This window comes from Corvus hawaiiensis, chromosome 10 (assembly GCF_020740725.1).
Source record: "Corvus hawaiiensis isolate bCorHaw1 chromosome 10, bCorHaw1.pri.cur, whole genome shotgun sequence".
NCBI classification, from domain to species: Eukaryota; Metazoa; Chordata; class Aves; order Passeriformes; family Corvidae; genus Corvus; species Corvus hawaiiensis.
This window is the reverse complement of record NC_063222.1, coordinates 15829319-15854284: the sequence shown is the minus strand read 5'-3', so window position 1 is coordinate 15854284 and position 24966 is coordinate 15829319. Positions and strand designations below refer to the sequence as shown.

Genomic DNA, 24966 nt, shown 5'->3' with positions numbered 1-24966 from the left:
CTTTTAATGGGTGTATAGAATATGCTGCAAAGACCATTAACTCACACGTTTCTATCCAAGGCAGCCATTTCTATGCTCTGTCACCTCTTTGCTATCTTGCAAAAAAGCAAGCTGGTCTGCCTTTGAAGGTAACTCCTTACCATTTCCATGCCAGTTTTGAGAAAGGTCATGATTCTGACCCAATGTCAGCCTGTAGAGCTCATTTCTTAAACTTTCCAGGAAGCAAGGCTTTTCATGCTTTCTCCCATGATATCCTTATGCTAACCTTCTGCCCTCCGTTAACTGCAACAAAGCTATTTCTTTATCCTGCTTTAAGTGAGTCCTTCCTCCTCATCCTGGTCTTCACCAGGATGACTGAAGGAAAAACCCCAGCAACAGTTGGATGCCAGTGCTCCGTGTATTGCTTATTGTGTAGGCCGGCAAGGTCTGTGAGGTATCTTTGTCCTCCTGCCTGTCCCTTGACCTCCTGCAGGTAAAGCGGCTCTGGGCTCCCCGCAGCCAGGCACAGCTCTACCTGCGCTTCCTCGCCGCAGAAGCCGGTCCGTGCCCGGCACTCCCGGAGCACCAACGCAGTCGTTTGGTCCGTGTTGCCCAGAAGCTCCCGCACTTAAACACGGACAAGCGATACAGCAGGTACCCGGCGCACACCTGGAGCTGTTCCGCCCTCCCGCAGCCCACGCCGGGCACCAGCAGCGGCGCGCGGGGGCCGCTCAGGGCGGGTTTCGCCGGGGGCCCGTCCCGGTGCCCGTCCCGGTGCCCGTCCCGCCGTGCCCGGCGCTGGCAGCCGGCGACCCCGGGGCCGGGCGGGGCGGGGCGGCCCCTTTAAGGCAGGGGGAGCGCTCACCTGCCTCCTCCCCCGCCCGCCGCCAAGGTACCGGCCTCGCGCCGGGCCCTGATTGGGCGCCCGCCGGGCCCGGTCACGTGGGGGGGGCGCGCTCCCCCAGCCTCCAGGCCGCCATTTTGGCTGGAAAGTTTGGAATTTCCGAGCAGCGCGCGCGGGAGGCGGCGGGAGCGCCCCAGCCCTGCCCGTCCCGGCCCCGGCCCGCCGCGCCGCCTGCACCGCGCCGTCCCGCCCGGCCCGGCCCGGCGTGGCTCGGCCGGGCTTGCCCCGTGTCGCGCCGAGGCGCCGCGGCGGCGCCGGCGGGAGCCCCGCGCGGAGCCGCTCGCTCGCCGGGCGGCGGGGCCGGTCAGGCGGGGCGGCCGCCGCACCCGGCCGGCAGGGGGCGCCGCCCCCCGCGCCGCCCCGGGCCGCGCTCCGAGTCCGCGCGGCGGAGCCCCGGGGCAGCCCCGGGCGCGGGGCGCGATGCCCGTCAGGAAGCAAGGTGAGCGCCGCACGCCCGGGGCCGCGGCCGCCGGAGCCGCCGGCTGACAGCTGCTGCCGCGGCGGGACGGGCGGGGGGGGGCGGCTGGCGGGAGCCGCGGGGCTGCGGGCGGTGCGAGCACGCCGAGGGCAGCGTCCCTCCCGCTCTCTCCCGGCTGCGAACAAAGGAGCTGCCGCGCCGGGCTGGGCCGGTCCCGGCCACGGGGGCTTGTTGCATCCCCGGTGCTCCTGCCCGGTGCGCCCCGGTCAGCCATGTGTCTGGTCTCTGCTTGCAGATACCCAGCGAGCCCTGCGCCTCCTGGAGGAATACCGCTCCAAGCTGAGCCAGACGGAGGACCGGCAGCTGCGGAACTCCATCGAGCGTGTCATCAGCATCTTCCAAAGTAACCTTTTCCAGGCGTTGATAGGTAAAGGTTGACTTCTTTCAGTTTGTGCGTAAGCCGGTTGGTTCTTGCTGATGCTGTCACTTGTGGTGTTAAGAACAAAAGGTGGTTTACCCTTAAATTAGAAGCCATGTGCTTCTTGTCGTTGTGTTTTTGTTTAGCATAGTAACACACGTGTTGTTACAGATCAACAGTTCACTTGTTACATGTACTTTCTTTATTTGAGGCTTTTGACTGATCCAAACTGCTTAAAACTGTGGAGTAGTTTTTAATTCTGTGGTATGTTATCCTAGATTTCTTTAGATTGTTTTTCCATGCATCTTTGCTCACCTGATAAATTTCTAAGGAGGGTGGGGTTTTTTTTTCTCTCTGTATGTAACAGGTTAGTGAATGAATTGAAATGTTTTTAGTTTAAGGAATCAAGCAGGTCCTGCTGAAGAGTCTCTAAAAACATCACAGAGTGTATAACTGAAGTGCAAATTTAACCTAAAGTAAATGGGAAGAAACCTCTAATGCTTCAGGGAGTACTAGTCATCTCTTCTCCTTTGTTGCATACTAAAGTGTAGTGAAAGCACTACTAATTCTTAGTTTAAAGTCCTTAGAGTGCTTGACTTAAAATGCTCCCATAACTTCTTAGAAGCACTTGCATGTAATTTTGAATTTCCTGCCTGTCTGTTTGGAAAAAAAACCTGAGCATAAATAGAACTTGCAGAATCCTGTCTTTATTTGGAAACTTCTGCAGAGAAGCAGTGAGGAGTGGTTTCTTCTTGATTGATTGTCGCTATCTTTATGGCAGCTAATGTTAGTTTATCCTCAAGAATAAAGTTTGTTCTCCATCCTTGTCTTTTAACAGTAACCAGTGCCTGAATTGGACTGATGACAAACATTGTAGCTATATTTGTTACTTGACTTTCTACATGGTTACTGTCCTAGGGGTACACATCTTCCTTCACAGGGCTGCAGCTTCTTCGAACTTGTGTTGTGGTGAAAGCATAGGGACAGGCAAAACATAAACATGCATTGCTGCTGAATGCTTTCTTCTGGAGCATTTATTTAATCTTGTGTAGATTTTCAGAAGATAGTAATTGTGCTGGGTTTTTTTTCTTATCATGTAAGTTCACAAAGAGTAACTGTGAGAATAGGTCAGTTACAAGAATCTTTTCCGTATAGGAACTCTGCATTTCTCTTCACTACACAGTTGATGCTAATCAACTCCACAGCGAAGAGCTAAATATGATCCTTGTGGGACGCGTATGAACAGATTCACTCATTGGCAGTTCAGAATGTTGGATTCTTGCGTCAAAAAATTTCAATGTCGACTGCCAGTTTTCTTGTTCTGTGTGTGTGTATGTGTGAGGGCTTCTTATTTTAAAACTCTTGAAGGTCCATGCAGTACTCTGTTTTCTTCCCTTCATTGAAAAGATACCTGTCTGTTAGCCTTTGATACTAAAACCTGCAAGATGTAGTTTCTTCTCATACCCACTTATGAATCTTCATTGTATAAGTCTACACCTAGTTGTAGTATTGTAAGTCTACACCAAGTAGTAGACTTGAAAGAGCAGGCAACCTCATGTCTGCTGGCTTGTTCTGCAAGAGCAGAAAAGAGGAATGTGTTGTTGCCTGGGTGGGCTGTGTGGCCTGTTTTCTGGACTTGTAAGAAGCTGCACGTTGCAACCACAGGACCCTAGTTCTTGTTCAGTTCATCTGTGCACACACAGCAGGTGCTTCTTGGGCCTCTTGCATTAACTTTGCATATCCTGGGTCCCTGTATGATTGTTTACTAAATTGCATACATACATTCCCAAACCATCTGGCAGAAGGCTGGTACTTGCCAAGCAATTTATGCTGTCAGCTTGGGTCTTTCTCCTTTAACCTGCTTGCTTCTGTGGAAATACATCAGGGGAGTTCTTGTTCCTAGCAGGCTGCTCCTGGCTATTGTTTTCCTGGAAACACCTACCTTTATGGTGTGATTACTGCATGGTGGGGGTAAAGAGTGGGGAGGCTCCCAGGAAAGGATGTGATCTGGAAGATGGCCGCAGTTACTGGGAAGGCCTTGAGTTGGCTCCTGCTTGTCTTTTTTCTCCATGAAGATCTGGGAGCAGGCTGGATGAAGTATTCAGTTTTGCTGGGAGTTAGACTTACCTGGAATACGCCATTGCTCATTACTTTATGGCTGAATTTTAAGTGTGCCTTTCATAGAAGTTGTGATGTGTTCCCAACTGAAATAACCAGTGCTGTTCTGACAGCAAGTTTCATGCTCAACTATACCAAGTTATTTCTCTTAGAGATACTTCCAGAAAGTGTGCTACTTTTAGTTTCTGGTTTGGGTAGGGTTGTTTTTTTTTTTTTTTTTAAATTTTAAACCAAAAAACAATGCAAAAAAATCCCCATCAAACTTCATCCATTTATTTTTTGCTTTTTCTGCCAAGTTACTGCACTATATCCAAGACTTGCTTGCCCATAGTAGGTAGGTTTGCGAAGGTTGTAGTCAGGATCTGCTGTCAACTTCATGTATCTTTTTTAGTATAATTTTTGACTTGGCAATCAAATGCTGTTCCTTCAAGCAATAAATAGCATTATGCACTGAAATACATCTTTGGCTTTATAATGGAGGAAATTAAATGTTACTAAAAACTACAATTTCAACAGTGTTTCATGTTTTTAGATATTAAAAGGTTTTAGAAACTAAAGATGTTTTAGAAATTGAAAGGGGTTTTTTTTTGTAATTTCCATTTGGATGCTGAAGAATAAGTAGTATTAATTTTTTATTTGAGCCTTTTATATGTTGTCCTCTCCTTTTAGTTCTCTCAATAAAATTTTAGTTCAGCAATCTACAAGCTTGACCTTGTTCTTGAATTATGGCTTGAAATCATTTGAATTAGACTAGTAACTAGTCAGTGTGAACAGCCAGTGTCACAAGATGGACATTGCAACAGTGTTACATTTTAAGTGAGCTAACTGTAAGAACTTTGAATCTGTAACAAAAGTGGTAACCAAATATGACCTCCATGAAACAGTCTCTGAAAAAGCCCATTTTTATATTTTTTGCCTTCTGTAATGTGGTATTTTCCATTGCTTCAACCAGCTATGTGTAATAATTTCTAGTACTTTAATTAAATGAATACCAAGGGCCTGTAATTAAAATCAACCCGAGAATAGTCTCAGTTTTAAGTCAATTTCCTTTTATAAAGGCTCAAAAATGTGTGGTATCTTTTCTAGCTTATGATTTCTTGCTTCCAGTTAAAATGACTTGTTACTGATATTCTCATCATTGGTGAGCCAATTTATTACGAGACCAAAGGAAAATATCCATATATAGAAAATGGGCTAGACTTATTTTCACTTTGGTAAAGTATTTGGTATTTATCTTCAAATAGTGAGATAATAATTCTGCAGGTAAGTTCTGTTCTTAGCTTAGGCACTCTTTTACCTTTTCAGAAGCTACAGGTTCTTGAAAAGGTACAGATATATTTATCTTTTTGAAAATATAAAAACACTTGCATGCAAAAGTAACACTTCTGACAGAAAACATGTGAAGCAGACTTCTGTTTATACACATAATATTTTTGTTTAATTAAGATCTGCTTGTAATGGGTGTCATGTTGAGGTTTACCATATTTAAATAGACTTCTAAAATTAAAAATATTATAGCTATAGCTAGAAACATGAGTTAGTTTGCTACTTTAAAAGCATTCATTTTCCTGACAATAACTAACTCCCTGTGCACTGGTGTCAGAAAAAGGGAGTTCTAGCAGAGTCGCTACATACACTGGCAATGCAGTTGGCTGTGCTACCCTTCTTGCCTAAAGTGGGGTGTTTTTGTATATATATCTATACACATATATATATAACTTTGTAGCTATGCATATACAGGCTTTTTAGTATAAAATAGCAAATCTGACTAGGGAAGATTCAATGTGTTGAATTTCATTGTGTAAGCAATCTCCTTTGTTTCACTTGGAGTCCTTTTGTATGGAGACCTGCCTTGAAAATTGTGCTTATGCACTGGCGCTCCCTAGCACTAGACATCCAGTGTAGGAAATTTTGAATAAAAAAATGTAGTTGTTTCAGTAATCCTTACTAAACCAAAGAACAGCTTCCCCTCATAAACTTGAAGGTGCTTTTAACCATAGTTTGGATGAGCTTTATTGATTGAACAGAACATATTACAAATGCTGTTAATACATTTTTACACCCCAGAAAAGGACGTCCTGTCTCTGAAAATTTTGAAAAAATTGATGATTACATAAAGTAAATTCTTTTTTCAGGTTTCTCAGCAGGGTGATTGGGATTGAAAATTCTAGGAATATAAAACCTAGTCTCATCTCTGTCCATAGTGGCTTTCTGAATTAAATTAGGAAAATACACCTAGATTTTAGACTGAAGTAGACTGGACTGGGTCAGCACGCCCCAAAGATGGTCCACTTTGGAGTGGGCTGACCACATTCCTGCTACCTGGTGTGTGATTTCAGCTCTGAGCTGTGTGTGGCAGCTCTGGAGCTCTTCTCGCTCCTTCGCACTTAGTCACCTTGGGAATATTTCCTATACTTGCTGGCTAACTGGAAATTAAACAAAGTTAAACACAAGTTCCTCTTCTGAAATGAAACCAAAAATACTTGCTCTTGGGGAAACCTCAGTATCAACTTTTATTTCAGCAGTACAGTTAATAGACCATATGCCATGATGACACAGTTAACTGCAAATCAGCTCGAGCCTTTCCATTTTCAAAGGTTACTGAAGCCTTAGTGCACATTCTTTCAGACTCAGCTGAATAATATTTACATTAAGAATCCAGAAATTATTGTCAATAAGCTGAGGATCTTGTTAGATAGTCAATGAATATTGCTGGGGTTTGTTATTATTATGCTTTTATTAGAGGAAGGTTTACGGAGAATGGGATCTTCTGTAACATTGGATAGTACTGAAATTGTTGCAGGGGCTAAATAGGTTATATTCGCATTGAAATCTAATCCTTGCTGCATTTTTGTGACTTTTTCCCCAGACTGCAGCTTCTGTGAGTCAGTATCTTTGCTCATGTTTGAGGCTGAAACATCCATGCAATATAATTCTTGCAACGTTCAGGTGTTATCGACTTTCCAGATAAGTTTCCTAAAGATGTACTGTGGTTATGCTTGCTGTGGTCTCCTTCGAATACACAAAAGCTGGTCAGTTTTAGAGAAATTTGACTTAGGGCTGTGTTTACAAAGGTAGTTAAGTACTTGATTACCTTCATCCAGATGGAAGGAGGATAAACATTTTACTTGGTGTCCAAATGATTGGAATGTTAATTTAGTCTTTGTAAGTATGTTTCTGCTGTGCAGTTTGTCCAACTGTCCCAGTCTTTGGAAGAACTTCATGTCTTCCTCTTCAAGAAACCTAATAATAAGTGAAATAGTCTCATTGCTCCTCTTTTTTAAAGAGTTACTTACTATTTTGTATGTATGTAGTGTAATTTGATAGCTTGCTTTTTTAAAGTGCTTTCCACCATCTTGCGTGTGCGTGTGGCAGGGCAATGTATTGAATTTTTGGGATTAGGTGCTGCTTTTGGTAGCCTAAAACAGCAAGTAATTAGTAAGTTGAGTAGCTACTGGTATGCAGATAAATAGTATTGTGGCAAAAGTTTATCCTTGTGGTGTTGCATTGACTGTGTATTCAGTGTTGAATAGCTGCACTGTAGAATGTATCAGTTGCAGTGTTCTCTTCCCAGGGTTACTATTGAAAGGGTCTGCTGACAAAAAAATCTTGTTAATAAGTCTGCTGTTCATCCAGGGGCTGAAAAGACAGTCAAAATTTTGAATAATTGGTATAGTTTCCAGGTTCTGGGAAAGTTTGCCCTCTGGCCTGTCCTTGCTTTATTTCCTCTCTTCTTTTACCTCTTTTCTCTAGTTATGCTGCCTGTCTCCTTTCATACTTCTGTGTTCCTGGATTTGCTCCTCGTCTCCCTCAACATTTGGTTCAGTGCTGGGTACAGTGTAGAGGAAGGGGGAAAGCATGTGAGAGGATATTTGTCCTGATCTTAGTCCTGCTTCCATGGTGGCCCTAGTAGCAAGGGCAGAACATCTTGTTCAGCTCTGCAGCTGGAATGCCCTGTGCCCCCTGTGCATCTGTTTGCCTGTATATTGAGAGATAGAGCTTGTTTTGGTGCAGGGGGAAGGAAACTTCAAAGAAACCGAACTGTAGCAGCTGACTAGGAGTCTCCTTGCACAGATGGTTTCCTGAATTATAACTAGGCCAAATTTGCAAGATTGTTAAGAGACTGCAGAAGGTGTAGGGCTGACGCTAGAATAACCTCCTTAGCTTCATGTCCTTTCTCCAAGTTAGGGGAGGTTCTAGAGCTCTCTGGTAAAGCTTTTATAGGAATCTTGTCATGTGCAAATATCTTCCCAGCCATGCCCTCAAAACAGCTGACTTATTTTGGCTTGAAATTAAAAAGTCAGCCTAAGACAGAGGAGCAGCAAGAAGAACTTGTGGGCAAATTGTAAAAGCACTGCAACTTTAAGTGGTTTTCAGAAACTTGTGTTAAAATTTGGCTGCAGGAAACACACAAGTGTTAGTGCTGGAGGAGATGCTACTCTGTGGCACACCCAGCCTTGTGTTGCCACTGCTGTCACATAATTACTTTGGAGCTTCCTGTAGGTAGAGGAAACCAATGCTTGTGCTGTCTCATCTAAGCAAAGCTGTGCACTGATATGGAAGCTCTACTTGGAGGGTTGAGTGAACGCATCCCAAAACTAGTTTGATTTTTTGAATGCATTTGTCTGGTGACAAACCTCATCAGCCCTGTACTAACATTATCTATGGGACATACTACAAATAAAACTTGATAGTAAGGTTTTTGTTGCCACTAAAGACAGTAGTAAATATATCCCTTTAAGAAAATAGTACATTTTTGTAGTGGCTACTGGTTTGCAACTGGCGTTGAGATATTTGGGGAGGGTGGATAGCTGGGAGTTCATTTTTAGTTGGATATTTGTTGTGTGTTTAGGGGGAAGTTGGGTGGTTCTTTGGGTTTTTTAGGCTTAGGCTGATGACTAAGTGTGCATGAGGTGATATTAAATCAGAAAGTTTAGACAACAGAATATTGTTGTGTCAGTTTTCATCTGGGTGTGACAGTTTTTCCTACCTTAATTCTGGACATAGAAGACCCTGTGGGTTTCTGAAGGAAAATTGGATAGAGACAATGGGAAGCACTTCTTAAGGAAAGACTGGACATGACACTTGGTGTAGTTGACATGATGGTGTTAGGTCATAGGTTGGACTCGATCTCGGAGTTCTTTTTACCAACCTAATTGATTCTGTGAAGATGTGGTGAAGGAGGGGTTAGTAAGCAAAGAGGAAAATATGAATGAATAGTTTGGAAAGTGTAAGTGGTCAGGTTGGTAAGGAGTTGAATTTGTCTGAGTGTGAAAAGCAGCTAGAGGAATAAAAGCAAACAATTAGATCTGAGGTTAGATGAGGGCAGTTTCAGTTAAGCACCAATTCAGGAGAACTGGAAGTGAAAAATGGAAAATAACATCTCCTGGAATTTGAATTAAGCAAAGAAGTGTGTGCAGAAAGGATGTTCAAAGGGTGGGACACAGTTACTGGAACAAGTGGAAGAGCTGGGGATCAGTAGCTGGATGCTGCAGCTTGCAGCAAAGGATCTTGTAGAACAGAACGTGTAGTGAGAAAGCTGCACCACAAGTTGCTCCTTAAATTTTTAAGACGTCTTGATTGTGTGCATCAGTTTTAAAGAAGAAATAGTTCCCCAAACAGCCAACCCTGAAAGGGGCTTTACAGAGGTTGTGATGAGGCTGGTTTTCACTTCTCATAGTAAAAATGCATACTCTGATTTTTGATCAGACACGCACACCATGACAACACAACCATTAAATACACAAAGAGAGTGGTTACTTAACTCTGGTCATTGGCTTGGTAAATGGACATGAAGCTTTTCTTGATGTTTGTATTTTTTTGTTCATCACTAATCATGCTCTTTTCAGGTTGTGCTTTACTTATATTAAATGGATATTCCTAGCTTGATGTAGCAGGTGAAGTAAGCGTGCAAGATTGAGCCTTCCTTGGAGTTACTAGGAGCTGCTTTATGACTGAAGAATGAAAGGCTGTAGTGTTGGCAGACTCTTTTGCCTGTTCTGACAGTGATCATGACTCTGTTTTGTCTGTACGTTTGTTATGTTGGGCTGTTAAGAATTTGGCAGATACCGTATATCTCAAATTGCTCTGAACTGAAATAGCATGTTGACCTTTGTTTTCCTTTCTAGTAGTTTTAAGGCTTAAGTTTTCAAGTGCTTTGGGTGCTTTGGCAGGAAGCCCTAAGAAATAAAGCTGTCGTTCCCTCTCCTCCTTGATTTAGAGAAGTACTTAATTTATAATGGGATAGCACCTCTTCCTGGACAACACACAGGTAGTCAAATTCTTAACAAACCTGTTTTTTCAAATATGGGTAATGTCATAAACAAAAGCAGGCATTTGCATGTGCTCTGTTTAGATCAACAAATGTCTGAGAAGAGGCAGACCAATGAGAGATGACAAAGGAATTGCTTACACGGACTAAACTGAAATAAGTCAATTTCTGATGGAATTCATAAACTCTTTGGTTGCTTGCAGGTCTGAGGGAGGGTGGTGTCTCTGAGAGGTTCTCCTGAACAAAGCTGGTATTGAAAAGCTTTGTGTGGTAAAGTCTGTATGGTGATGCAAAGTTATCTAGTGTTTTGCTGTCTTGCTGGCTTTGGCTGAAATTGGTTTGTTCTGCTGTTGAAGACCTATCAGAAAGGAGCACCTGTCAATGTCAGTGCAGAATTAACTAAGTAGCTGAAGCATGTAAATCCTGGTCATGCTGCCATGCAGAAGGACCTCGACAAGCTGAGGAAATGGGCTGACAGGAACCTCATGGAGCTCAACAAGTAGAAATGTAGAGTCCAGCACCTGGGGAGAAACAATCCTATGTACCAATATATACTGTGTGTCACCCAGCTGGAAAAAAATATTGCAAGTAGCGATGTGGGGGTCCTGGTGACAAAAAGTTGAATGTGAACAATCAGTGTGCTTTGAAACAAAAGGTGGTAAATAGTCTCTTGGGCTGCATTAGACAGCCAGCATTAGAATTGCCAGCAGGTAAACCCTTCCCTTTGCATTTTAGAATGCAAAACATGAATTTAGATTTTATAAAAAAAATGAACAAACAGAAAAGAAGCATGAGCTTCCTAAATTAATTCTTGTTCATGTGCAAAGCTGTTAACTACATTAAAACTGAAAACCTTCACATGGGGATACAATTAATACAGCATACACAAATGTGATTGTTAAATTCACGTATATTGTGGTAGCAGTTTATACCCTTGTGTATTACATGATGTAAGGACAACAGTTCACTGGTTTACATGGACAGTATCCAGAGCAGTCTGTTGTAGTAAACGTGTAACTGTTCAAGGTCATGAAATGCTGAGCTTGTGTGGAATTTCCTGGCATTTATTTAAGAAAAATCATCTATAACCCACAAATGGTCAAGATGCTTAAAGTGTAAAAATGCAAAGCCTAAAAATAGTAGGTTACTGTGATCATTAGAGGAATGGTTTCAGTTAAAAAAAAAATAAATCACAGAATCATTTAAGGTGCAAAGGACCTTTATGGTCATTGAGTCCAACCTTTAACACAGCATTGCGGAGTCTACCACTAAACCATATCCCTAAGCACCACATCTGCAAGTCTTTTAAACACCTCTTGTGACTCAACCATTCTCCTGGACAGCCTTTTCCAATGCTTGACAACCCCTTCAGAGAAGAAATTTTTCCTAATTTCCAATCTAAATCTCCCCTGGCACCACTTGAGGTCATTTCCTCTTGTCCTATCCCTTGTTACTTTGAGACCGGCACTCACCTCAACTACAACTCTGTTTCAGGTCGATAAATAGTAAATGCCAATGAAATTTAATTGGTTCCCTCCATACCATAATACAGAGGTTCAATATCAGAAACCAACATCATGTAAAAAAATTACAGGGAGTTGCTTGATGCTTGTTTGAAAACCAGAACATATCAAAAGATGGTCAGAGAGGAACGGAATGGGAGACTGAGTAAAGGGAATCTTTCCCATGGAGGTGCACAGTGTTGAATGTTTCTTCCTCCTCACTGTTGTTTTGTTGAGGTTATTGTTGTTTGCTGACATATTCTATGCTTCACTCTTTCTTCTCTACTTTGCAGTTGCATTTGAATTTCTTGTATGTACTGTGTATTTTATATATGCTGGATGTTCTTTGTTCTGTTACCCCCTGAAATTTTTTTGCCCAGTTCTCAAGGTTGGCTTCCTTTGACCAGTAATTAGTGGTTGCTGAATTGCTTGTAGACTTGAGGCCTCTGATACCATCCTGTGTCTTTGTTTTCAAGGCCTCTGCTGTCATGCTATGCCTTTGCTCTTCTATGCAGCTTTTTTTTCCTGAGGTCATAGGTAATCCATTCCCTATGGAATAACCCATTTTTATTGGTATCTGTTAGCTGTTACACACACACAGATGTAAATTTGTACATTCAGCCTGCGTGTGTGCATGTACTTGTATTTATGTACAGCTTTTAGTTAGCTTTGGACAACTGTGTGATGTAACACTGAATGATTTCACATATTTTTGTATACTATTTATGGAATATATGTAGCAAATATTTATTTATGTATAAGCCGTGTGTATTATATATAAAAATATTTATAGAAATAGGTGTTGGCTCACACAGTTGTCTGAAGATAAGTAAAAGCCATGCAAGTTAGATGAGTCTCCTGGTCTTTAGATAATTGGTGGTAGAGTTGGACAAACTAAAACAAAGCTCTGGGCAGGCCAGGACAAGTGCAGAGGCCTGGTTATTCACTTAACACAAGGCCCATGGACTGTTATGAGTAATGCCAACACCTTGTATATAGGGTTGCACCATTCCCTTAAGAAAATGCTGTTATAGGTATCCCGTCTTTCACTTGCAAAGTTACAAGTTATCAAAAGGTTCACATGTAAGTGGATGCAGGGAATAATTCTGCTCAGCTTAATTGTCCTAGCTGACTATACTAAAATTAAATATTCCTTTCTGTAGGTGCATGTGGAGAACTTGGCTTGGCAATGAGATTTTTTAGAACATGCACTGACCTTAAGTTATCTTGATTACAAGTGTACCCTCTGTTGAATATATAGCAAAAAGTAGCGGACACTGCACATACCTGTACAAATGGTAAGCAGAGGCCTTATGTTTGATTTCTAAGGAGCGGGGAAGAAATTGATCTTGAGGAATGGTGTCATGTTGCTGGTTGGAATCCTTGTCCATGGAGGCAGATTCTTTAGACAGAATTGATGTAGTCTCTTGAACCGCCCTCAAATACACTTTAGGAAAGAAAAGAATTTGTTTCTGCAGTTCTGCTGTTCTTTTAATTACTGTGTTGTGGTTTTTAGTGAAGCTGGATCTCCCTTGTAAAGTCGATTTGGGTTTCAGTTTGTATTTGGCAGATAACTCTTGTTTGCTTTAAAAGTGAGCAGTTTTAGCTTCTGGCATATCATGTTATTGGTGAACTAGCCTGTTCAAAGAACAAAACTAAGATGAGTGGAAAATATGAGAAGGGGGTGAGCAATACACCAGCAAATGGCTTTTAGAGTAAAAAAACCCAGTTTGTCACCGTTGCTTATCTTTTCACACTACTAATAGGCTAAGAATACAATTTTCCTTTTCATAAGAGTGCTCATTGCAGAACTGGTGGTCTGTCACTTTGTATAGGCTTTTATCCTTTTTGCTGTCAACCATATTTCTGATTTGGCTACTTAATGTGGTTTTACTTGTAGGCAGACCAAATTTCAGGATGGTTTTATGTGTTGCCTACCATTCATCACTTTTTGTCACTTTGGATTCCTAAAACTCTGTGCTCCTATTTTTCAAGTTTCAGCTGTTCCTTTAATGTTCCCCTCTAGTTTTGAAATGTTCCCCATCGGTGTTTTCTTTTGCTGTTTTGTGATACCTGGTTTGAATCAGTTTTCTGTGGCTTAGTTTTCTGTAACTTAGTTTGGGATATAATCTCTCTTGCAATTAATATGGGAGAAAAGTGCTGTAACAAGAAATGGCACATCCTAGCTTGAAGAAGGAATCTGACCATAAATACAACTAAAACTTAGTATTTTACTACCTGCTATTTGTAATAATTAGGAAAATGTTAGAACTTTTCATATGCTAATGTGTCCACACATCATTAACATGTGTTCAGTACATATTCAAATGTGTTGAGGTGATGAAATATTTTTGTGAGCTGATATATAGCTGTAGAAAAGAAGAAGGAATTTTTAGATTTAATTTAGTATGGTTTAAGTTTCTTGCTATATAAAAGTGTAATTGTCAACTTGCATTCTTGTGGACCTAATGCGTTCAGGGTTCATAGGTGGCTTGCCTATACTTGTACACACTTAATGTTTGCATTCTGAATAGTAAAAATGGAAACTTTTTTTTAAGAAGGTAGATATTATCATATAGATACCAAGTTTCTAGAAACTTTGTGGATTTGGAGCAAGTCCAGGATAAACAGAAACTAATCCCCTCATTAAGTGGTGCATATATGTCTTGCCATCTTTCAATAGCAAGTCTATTGTGGTGTCCTGCATAGAGAAGTGGAGGTGAGGTATGGGAAATGCTGTGCTTTTTGAAATGAGTCGTTCTGCAGGAGGAATAAATGGCTACCTCCGCTGGCAGGGACTTAAAAGGAATAGTAGCAGAATTGAAAATCGGTGTCCTAGATTTCTGTTGCAAAACAGTTGCACAAATAACCCCTTCCCATAAATAATGTAGTGATCTTCCTGGCTTGGTTGCTGTGGATTGCAGCTATAGAATCAACTTAAACCACTGCCTATTTTAATGTACAAAGTACTCTCTGTTGAAGGAAAAAAATCTTCGCTGGGTGTGCTTGATTGATGTATTGATGTTAATGCAGCTGCAAGACAAATTTGCAACTGAGGGAGCTAATGTGAAAGAGATTTAAAGGCAATTTGTATCTCTTAGGCTGCTTTGCTCCTGTATATCTAGGTCACTTAATGTCTTCTGCAACCCTCACTGCTATTTCTTCCAATCAGCAGCGCCAAGAGCAAGTATAACTTTAAAAATTAATGTAAGCTGTTGGTAGGAATTTGACTCTTGTTCAGAGGAAAGATACAAATGGAATTTGAGAATTTCAGTTTTCTGAACTGGTAGAGAGCAGAAGTGCAATGTCTATAAAAACACATAAGACTGGAGTGCCAGCAACAGTATTTGCAACTCTTAGTTGTGTGGTCTTTTTTTTGTGGGATGGCTCTATAAAGGAATTGGTTATTGTGCCTCTGTTACTGACTCTGGGCTGTTGCTAGAAAGCTACAAAACTGCAGCTTAGACTCCTCACTCATGGCTGGGTCCTGTTTCCTTTGGCTTACTGTGTTTGTATGTTTGTCTTCTATGAAGTTGGTGTGATTAAAAATCAAGAGTTTGCAACTCTTGATTTTTACTTTGAATAAGAGACTAAAACCTTTACAGGACAGCTTCTTAGTTTGCCCTTCCCTTAGCCTATAGCTTCTCTGACTTTTTTTTTTTTAAATGTGTGTGTTTATGGATCTGATTGCAGTTGTGATAGCAGGTTTCATACACCTACACTTCATAGGAACACCTTTGGTGCTTCTTTATATTGCATTTTTTATTGATGCTTCATGTAGTGAGTAGGATGTCAATAAAAAATGCAAGACAGCCAAATTTTTTGTTTCTCAGATGTTTCCAGCTGAGTCTTCAGGGTTATGGAAAAAGCTGTTAACTAGTTCATGATGGGTAATTCATACTGTTAAGTTTCATCCTATTTCTGTTACTTAGACTGAAAAAGCAGATGATGACCTATCCTCATCAATCTTCCCTTTCCCAACTTCTTGCAGCTTCTCTCTTGCTGATTTCATCAGTATACTTCTATTCTTCTACTTCTGTGATCATTTAGTTGAAACATGTACAAAACAACCTTCTAATATTGCCCTTGAACAGTAGATTTCAGCTAACCAAAGGCTACATTAGTTGAAATTATGTTTACCAAAACTTGAAACATGGACACTAATCCCTTCCACTATTCCACTGCAGTTATTTCATGTGCTTCTGCTGTTCCTGATGCAGCTTGTGCTCCTGGGGTTGGTGGCAGAAGCCCAGAGTGAGTGGGTAATGGAGGCTCTGAGACAGGGGCACAGAGAACGAGTTGTGTGTGCGGTGGGGGAGGTTCATGTGATCGTGCTGATCCCTACGAATTTACCCATGACAGATGAAGCCATATCTAATCCGTTTTGCAGGAGGAAGATGTAGTTAAAATCAGAATATTAGAGGAACTATCAAGCCTAACTGCAATTTTTTTTACATGTTTAGATATTCAAGAATTTTATGAAGTGACCTTATTGGACAATCCAAAATGCATTGATCACTCTCAGCCATCGGAACCAATCCAGCCTGTGAATACCTGGGACTTCTCCAGCCTTCCAAGCACAACAGTGACATCAGAAACATTGCCGAGCAGCCTTAGCCCCAGTGTAGAGGTATGATATAGAAATCGGTTTTATTTTTCTTGTTGAGACTATTAGTTCAACATTGTTCTCTAAGTTTCCTTCATTTTATAAAATATTAATTTTCAAAGAAAATGTACATTATTAAGATCAATAGTCATAGGGGATTTAATTATTGAAATGTTTAATAACATGTATGCATTTTGCTTAGTCAAAAATTTATAAACTCATTTGTCAAATGTACCATTAAGTGACCATTAAATTGGATTTATGCTTTGATTTTGGAACCTCACTGACAGGTTTATTAGTATGCTTATACTCATCCATGCTCATGACTCTTGAGTCATTCCTTCATTAATTATTTGGGAAATCTGAGACTGTTGTCTTTCTGATTAGTAACCTTTTCAGTCTGATCATAAGAAATTCTCTGCTACTTCTATATCTGTGTTCTGGAAGGACTTGTTTTTGAAAACAATATGCAGCCATTTGTCACTAGTGAATGGTGAGAAAAATGAGCAGGAAAATGCTCACTGTTGTACATTTTTCACTAAAGCAAAATCTCCCTGATCAGTTTAAACTTAAAATGTTGACTATTTTCACATCAGAGCTATTATTTGTCCCCAAAGAGGTGAACCCTTGAAGTGTGCCCTGGAAACTGACACCACTGGAAAAAGTGTGTGAGTTTCTCAGTAACTGAAGCCAGTGCACTGTGCTGGTCTATTTTCATGAAATGATTGTGGAGCTCAGGAGGAGCCCTGGGAGAGATCAGCCAAAGGACTGGTGCTGCAGCCTGTAGGGAAGCTTGGGAACTTGTACTACTCAGCAAGATAAAGTGGCTGGGATGTCTTAGTGAGTGAACCTTTATCAGGGGCTGTTGGGACTGTGTAAGAAGGTTCACTTAGCTGCAGATCATTAGTGTGTGATGTGCTAATGAGTTTGTACAGTTAAAAAAAAATGCTTGTGCTCATTGTAGCTTTTTTCAAATCTGTCATATTGAAGCTAGTATGAAATACATCAGGAATGCTTTAAAAGAAGCTATAGAGGAAATCCAAAACTTGTATTCTTTTGGAAAGTAAAAAATGGTGAGTAGGTAAAAAGGTCAGCCAAGCCAGGGGCAAGACTTATATATTGCCAAGAACAGCCATTAAAATATCTTTACATGAAAAACTGAGCAGCCTAGGCATACTGTCTTTTTCAGGTTTGTAAGTAATTGAACACTGAGGAATTTAAATTCTAGTTGAACTTGCAATGTGGGAATAGATTATTTTCTTGTTTGTGAATCTTGGTTACACAAGATTATTATTAAAATTTAAATTTTATATGTCTGTGGAATCTACTACCTGAAATTGCATTGAGAAGGCCACTGTCATTGTAGTCACCCTAATGAATTGTCATTGGAGGAAATGGGGTAATGCTGGAGTATATGAGAAATAGCATGGAAAAGGCTATTGTGCTATTTACCTGTATGCCATCATCTAAATCTGAGGCTTAGAGCTGTAGAACATCCCTTTTTGAAGGTATGGTGGGAATGGCACCTCTTAAAAGCAAGAGCAAAAGGAGCTGTAGTCAAGGAGAGGCAAGGCTTATTTTGTCTACTGAGATGTTTTGAAATAAGCTGGTTCTATTTCATGTTTGCATGTGCAGAGAACTTAATGAGGCAATTTGGGAGTCATTGCAGTTGCCCTTAGTCATGGAGGATGCATGAAGTTCCCAAAAATGGCAGATGGACAAATGCCATCTTTTATAAAGGGAATACATAGGAGTAAGGCAGGAGAGGAGGATTTAGGTTTAACAGGTACAGTGAATGATTCCACAGTTTTTTAGTAGCTCCTTGAAAGTGATAAAGGAGCCAAATAATAGCTCTCATAGTTGTTGATGACAGTTTTGTCAAACAGTTTCTTTCTATTGTGGTAATCATTCTTGTGGTAGGAAGAAACCATAAATGTGATAAATTCTGACTTGAGTAGAACTTTTGGCATGGTTTAACAGGCTATCTTTTGAGATAATATATCAGTTAAAGTTTCTCAAAAAATGCATCCTAGGGTTGGGTTTTTAGTGAAAACATCCTTATTAAATTAGAAATTGAACCATGGGAAGAGAATGGTATGTTACTGCTTCATCAGCTAAGACTAGAATGAAGCCTTGGGCAGTTGAAGTAATTAATGTCCTACATTTTGGCTGAACTAATAGAAGTTGAATAGCTAAGAATTGGTTTCTCAGAAAAGGTCTGGGTAATTTTTGAATCTTAAGGTGAGTCAACCATGGCATGTTAATAGATGAAAAGAACACCTTACTGACATAGGTATGGTGTAAAACTATTCTATTCTACTTGGTCTGCATAAGGCTTTGCTGGAGATATTGTCAAATTTGAGGCATCATGGTGTGAAAAAGATGTTTGATTTCAGTGCTTAGAAGAGAGTGACATGGAAGATGTCATCTTGGAAAGAAGTGAAGACCGGGATGGTTTGGAGTTGCTTGAAAGAATTGGACATTTAATTGGGAAGAGAAATTTCCTGTATTTATAGAATGTGAAAAAGAAATATTTTGTTTTTATACAAGATGTGCTAGGCTTACACTATAGAAATAGACTTACAAAAGCATTTAATATGTTTTTCTGAGCACCAGAATAGCATAGTACATGGCCAGTCTCCCTTATTGAAGGTCTTTTGAGGCAGCATGATGGTCTTAAAGGTCATAAATGTTTTTGTTTTGTTTTGTTTTTTAATCCCTCTAATGCACCTGGTAACAGTGTAATGGACTTGAGGATTCATGTCCCTACCAAACCATTTTGTTATTAGTAAACATGCTTCAAATTCTAGCAGCCTGCACTTGAAGCACATATTTGCTGCTATGAGATTTGTCTTACGATGTTGCCTCTGTAGGACGTTTTGTGCTTCCCCTATAGGAGAAGCAGATGTCCGAAGTGGGGAATAGTTTGTGGTGTTAAATCCATGCTTTGTGATTATTCACTCCTAGCCCCTGCAGAAACGGTTTGCAGCCCTATACAAGGGTAGTGTTGTCCCTGTATCTTTCTATGTTGTACATGAAGGTGTGTTTTTATTCTCATGTGCAGTTGGACTGCCAGGACTTGTCCTTGACACTGCACCAATGACACCAGGCACATTGTCATGGCAAGGTCACTAATGCATTGAAAGAACTGCCTGATTTGGAAAGGCTTACCAGAGACGTGTCTGTTCTCAGATGCACTGTTTACTTCTCCACTACAGTCTGGTGGCCATGCTGGTGTTACCTAACAGAACCTGATATGGTGTGGATTACTTTGTTGTTTTTCTAAGTGGCCCAGATTTGAACATTTATGACAAAGCTACCCATCTTCCTTCATATTTTTTGTCTTGAGTATCATGTGAAAGTCACTATTGTTTGACCTTCAGTATATGAAGGTCAGGTTTTAGTTTTACTTCCAGTATTTAAAACCACTGTATTTGTACTTCCAGTATTTAAAACCATTTGCATATATTGGTGTTGATCCCAGTTCATGTGAAACTGAAAGCAAGCTTTTCTCGCAGTCTCTGTCACTTACAGTAAATGTTACCTTGTATTTCATTAGTTAGAGTACTGTTTCCATGTTAAATCGTAAGGTGAACAATTTTGAAAAGTGGTAGTTTGGTGTTGGTTTCTTTTTCTTTTCTCTAATATATCCAAATGTCCAAATATATATATATAATCCAATAAATATATATATATAATCCAAATATATACGAAAACTGTTACATAAACATATAATCTTATACCTTTTTATTGACCTTAATTCTTTCTTCTTCAGCGGCTGGTTTTTTTATCTTTATATACCTGCTTGGCAATACTTTTCCTTCAATATTTTAAAATTTAATAAAAATTATGAGGAGAAATTTAGCATGCTTGCCATATGTAGTATGTGAAAATTTATGTTTTAATGCTCAATGCATTTTTGGTTTCGGTAATGCTTTTTTTAGCTACTTAGGGTTTTTTTAAAAAGTTCTTTTATATTTGGCTTTAATAAACCCAAGGGAGTAATAATTCTGGTATGTGTTTAAGCTAGCTTTTAAATTATAAATTCTCACTTTTCAGACTTTCAAGGCTGCTGTCCAGTTCAGTATTAGTTCATTAACCAGACTCAAGCAGATTGGAACACTTCATGCACTTTGAGATTATTTTAACTCTATTCTGTGCCTTGCCAGGCTGGTGAGTTTGCAGGTGATAAGCATGGGATGTTTTTCTTCTTGCTTGGACATTGTTAGCCTTTGAAGTAATGTATTTCAACCCTGTTTCTTTTACCTTGCTGATATTTTTTTGCTGTAGTTACTGTGGACCAAAATAATATTCTTCCAGCTGACACTTTGATGGTATATGTGAGAGTTGCTGTGAGAGTGGGAATGTAATGCTCCCCTAAAGAGATTAAGGATTGAATTACAAGAACTTTCTACACAGCTGACTCTGGGAATGACTTTTTAGCAATGTGTGGTTGTGTATATACATAGAATAGTGGTATACAAGCTTAGGTTGCCTGAGGACTTCTAATGGCACGTAGCCTACTTCTGTTTTTTCCTTCCTACCTCTGAATCCAAAGACTGGAGTTTGTATTCCCCATAGGTTGTGTGTTAGAGAAAGCCAGATTGCAAGTTTTCCTGCTCATAGCAATCTGTTTTCTTTTCCATGCTCTATATTTCCTGGAACATTATTTAACAGTTTTATTTGTTTCAATCTCCAGTACAAAATTATGGGGAAAAAAAACCACTAAAAAAAAAAAGTGATTCAAGAAAGTGATAAAGCAGGAAAGGAATGTTAATCCTTTCAGTACCAGGAACTAGTTTAAAAAAGAAATATATGCAATCTGAAAAGGACGAATGGTTCATGCCTTTTCCTTGTGTGCATTAAATGCTGAGCTCAAGTGTGCCTGGCAAAGCGAACAAATCTGAAACAAGATCTCGGCGCTGTGTGAGAGCAGAGCCTATACGGGAGGGAGCGGCTTCGGGAGCTGTTTGCTGTGATCTGTGGTGCCATCTGCAGGTGGGACACTTGGTGTTTGACAAATACGCGGTGAAACTTAAATCACTGGAAGAAATCTCTGACCTAACTGAGTAGTGTATTGCTAAGGAAATAGTATTCTTGTGACATTCTTTTTTCTCTTTAAATCCGTAGTATTTGTTTTAGTATTTTGATTGTTTTAAATCAGAGAAGTTAAGATGTTTGCTGTTTAGCTTGAATTTAAAAGTAGCCACAATCATTTGATTTTACATGTTGAAAAAAACCGCCACTGAACAATGTCTCAAAGGAAATTTTTTGCCTTAGGACGTGGAACTCAATCTGGAGTCTCTTACAGTTGCATGAGGATACCTTTGTATTTAGTGAGTAATGGTGTATGAAGGACTTTGTTCTGATCTGTGGTTTTCCCATCTATCTGCACTTGCCAATGTGTTTAGTGTCTGGCATGTAGAGACTGGCTAGCTCACCCTCTTCTAGGGCCTTTTGCCAAATTCTTTTTTTATACAAAGAAAGCAAAAGAGGAAGTAAGGAAACAGCTGATAAGTCTGCAATTTCAGCTAAAATTTGATGCCAAGGCAGAGTGGACAGGAAACTCGCTAAACATCTTGCAATTACAAAATAACTCAGTATCACCTAGGAGGTCAGTTACATTGTGAAGGATTTTGACTAGCTAAGTCTTGAAAATCTCAAGAACTGGAAATGCAAAACTTTTCTGTCAGTCTTTTCCAGTGCTTGAGTATCCTCATGGTGAAAAAGCTTCACCCTATTTTTGATTGAAATTCCTGTTTCAATTTATTTGTAGTTTCTAGGGTTTTTCCATCATACAACATGGACTTGAGTTTGTCTTCTGACATCCCACTGTAGGTACTGGAGGGCTGCTTTTAGGTTCTGCTGAACTCTTTCTCCAAGCTTAAACAAGCCCTGTATCCTCATCCTCTCTTTAAGGGTCAAGTCTTCCAAAAACCCTCTCAATGTCTTAATGGCCCTCTGCAGAACTTGCTCCACATTGTCAAAATCCTTGTATTGGGGCCCTAAAATGGAATGCAGTATTCCAAATGCCCCTAGTGGAAGTGCCAAGCAAAGGGGAATAATAGAGTTTTATGTTACTACTGGTTGTGTTTCTGTTAATGTAGCTCCTGTTCTCCTTTGCTGTTAAGGCCTGCTGCAGGCTTGTGTTCGGTTTGCTCAGTATCTGTCAACATGAATATTTTGGAAAGGGATAAAGTTAAGCTAACATCATTTTCACCTCCAATATGGGAATTGGCTTTGTTTACAAAGCAGCCAGTAACGTCTTCTTAACCTCTCTAAAAATGTGACAGTTTTGTATAACTTCTTGATAAGATAAGCTAATGTAGACTGGAGGAAGGAATTTGGGATGTCTAGTTTCTAGTGCAATGAAAAAATCTATGTTTAATCAGTAGCAGTTTGTATTCAGGATGGAATGGTACATCAAGCAGTTAATCAGAATCTCAGAGGAAGCCTTGTGAGGAGATACCTGCAAATGTAGAGTACATTATTAAAGTGCAGGATGCTCTAGTTCTGTTTTTCTGTTTCTGAATTTTAACTGCAATATCTTCATCTGGATTTACAAAGTCATTCTTACCTGTTGTATTAACAAGCTGTTCCTGTGAAAGTCCCCAACCTATTGTACTATGTTCAAATACCTTCTTTGCTTTAATATTTATAAAGATTCAGTTTTTTAGCTTGATAATATGCTATATCTGATTGCTGTGCTCCTTGTTATTGTACTGGTCCTTTATGCCTGTATCTGTATGTGTGTATTGCCCATTATTTATATAATCTCCTTTGCTGCACACATGATGTGCTTGTTTTGTTTCAGCACCAATATAGTCCTGGGTTACTCAGAAGCTTTGCTTTCTCTGTGTTAACTTTACAATGAGGAAATGATATTTGGTTTGCTATGTATTTTGCTTTCAATACTTGAAATCCAGGCTGTTTGTACAAAGAAAAGAATGTAAGTCTTGAATGAAAGCTGAAAAAGTCTTCCAGGGGCAGGCTTCTGGTGAAAGTGAACGCAAAAGCAAATAAACAAAATCCCCATGCTCTGTTCGGGGTGTGTATACAAGCAATAAAACCCTATTATTTCTAAATTTCTCAGTTTAGGAGTAAATAGACAACTTACAAATTCACTTTTTAAAAAAATCTAATAATTACATCTTGCAGCCAGGTTCAAAGATAGCTATATAAATTAATTTATGACATCTTACACTTTTAGTGCTTTCTTTACTAAAGTAGCTGAGAAAATGCTTGCAATGATGATAGTGCTTGATGTTTACTGAGTCTTTGATATGTCTCCTCAAATATGCTGAGGTTGGGCATTTGACATCTCCTTGCGAAGCTGAGCTGAGCCTGCTTCTCTGGTTACACCTGTGACAGCTCTGTGTTATGTGGCTTTTCTCATAGAATCCAAGAGCAAATTAGCATTTAAATAACCACATGCACTTTTAAACTTGTGAATAGATTAAGAAATTATTTATCTGCAAAATCAGTATTTTCCAAAGCATTGTTTTAATTTGCATGATTTATTTCTATGTGTAGTTCATCTGTGCATGAATTTTCCTTTATTTAGTTATCTGGTGGCTTTGTAGATAGAATCTTCCACACTGGAAAAAGAATAAGCCTGTGAAGGTACAAAGAGTGACTGCCAAACATAACCTAAAAGAATTTATAAGTAATTTTTCTTGTCTTGAATTAATCTCTTACTTTGTGTTTCTCACTTGAGAATCATCCTTTTTTTTTAATATTAATGCCATGAATAGTGGTGAATGGAAATGCACTTTTTCCTTCTGGCCAAGCTGTATAGAATAGTTGTTACTGGTTGTTACTGAGATCACTTGGAGCTGACGGGACAGAAGGATTTATTTTTAATAAGGTTGGATGACATTGAAGAGATCACAATGTTTCTCACAAATTCAGTAGAATAATAGTTTTTTTAATGACTAACAGCACTGTGTGAAAATGTCTTACTCTTCAGTGCATGAAAGGATGACTTTTCATGCATTTCATTATTTTGATTCAAGTTTTGGTGTGTTCTTTAATATCTTTCTTTTCCTTCTCACAATATGGTTCAAAGGAAAGAAGGTTCTAAGTTATTTTATTAAATTGTTTAATTACAGTAGTTTTACTTCTGAATTTTTTACCTATTTCTCATTTTGAAAAACTTTCTTCTGCTCTCCAAAATTTAACACATGCTTGCTCATTCAAGGAGTTTTATAATTTGCTTTCAAAAAGCTGTATTATTTTTTTGTATGAGAATGCTAAACCTCCTGAATATTTGAGCCTTGGTCAATATTTTTTGAATGTTTATTTCTTCTACATACAGTATTTCCAGTGAAAAGTCTGCAGAAACTGCTTTAGGGCTAGGAAATACTTATTTTATCCATAGTACTCTTATTTTTGAGTCCTTCTCTCTCTGTGCACTATATTTATGAAAATGTGTATTGGTGTTTGCCGCAAAACTTTTTGGTGTACTGGTATGGAATTTTTTCCCCTGTGTGTGGACATTGTTAGCTGAAGATGGATCTTGGGAGAACCATGTGCAGTTACCAGAAGGACTTTTAATCCATTGTAGTGGTGCAGTGCTTGGTAAAGGGCTCTAATGTAGCTTGGCTGTACATCCTGCTCCGATTTGTGCAGTGCATGCTTTACTACTTTTCAAGCACACTTGTTATGAGATGACTTTCTGTCTGCCCTGAAGTGTTTAGGGTCCTTGTTCAAGGTGAGCAGCCTGATCCACAAATCCTCAGCAAAGAAAT

General features: G+C 39.7%; 1 protein-coding gene across 10 annotated transcripts in view; it reads left to right on the top strand.

The window, feature by feature from the left end:
* Nucleotides 1–1232: 1232 nt before the first annotated feature.
* DLG1 (discs large MAGUK scaffold protein 1) overlaps nt 1233–24966 on the top strand; it is a 149568-nt gene continuing 125834 nt past the window's right edge. For all 10 annotated transcript variants that reach the window (XM_048315007.1, XM_048315016.1, XM_048315004.1 and 7 more), the window contains exons 1-3: nt 1233–1322; nt 1597–1728; nt 16074–16240. In XM_048315007.1, coding sequence (XP_048170964.1) covers nt 1304–1322; nt 1597–1728; nt 16074–16240 — 318 coding nt within the window. In that variant the 5' untranslated portion in view covers nt 1233–1303. The remainder of the gene's footprint in view (nt 1323–1596; nt 1729–16073; nt 16241–24966) is intronic.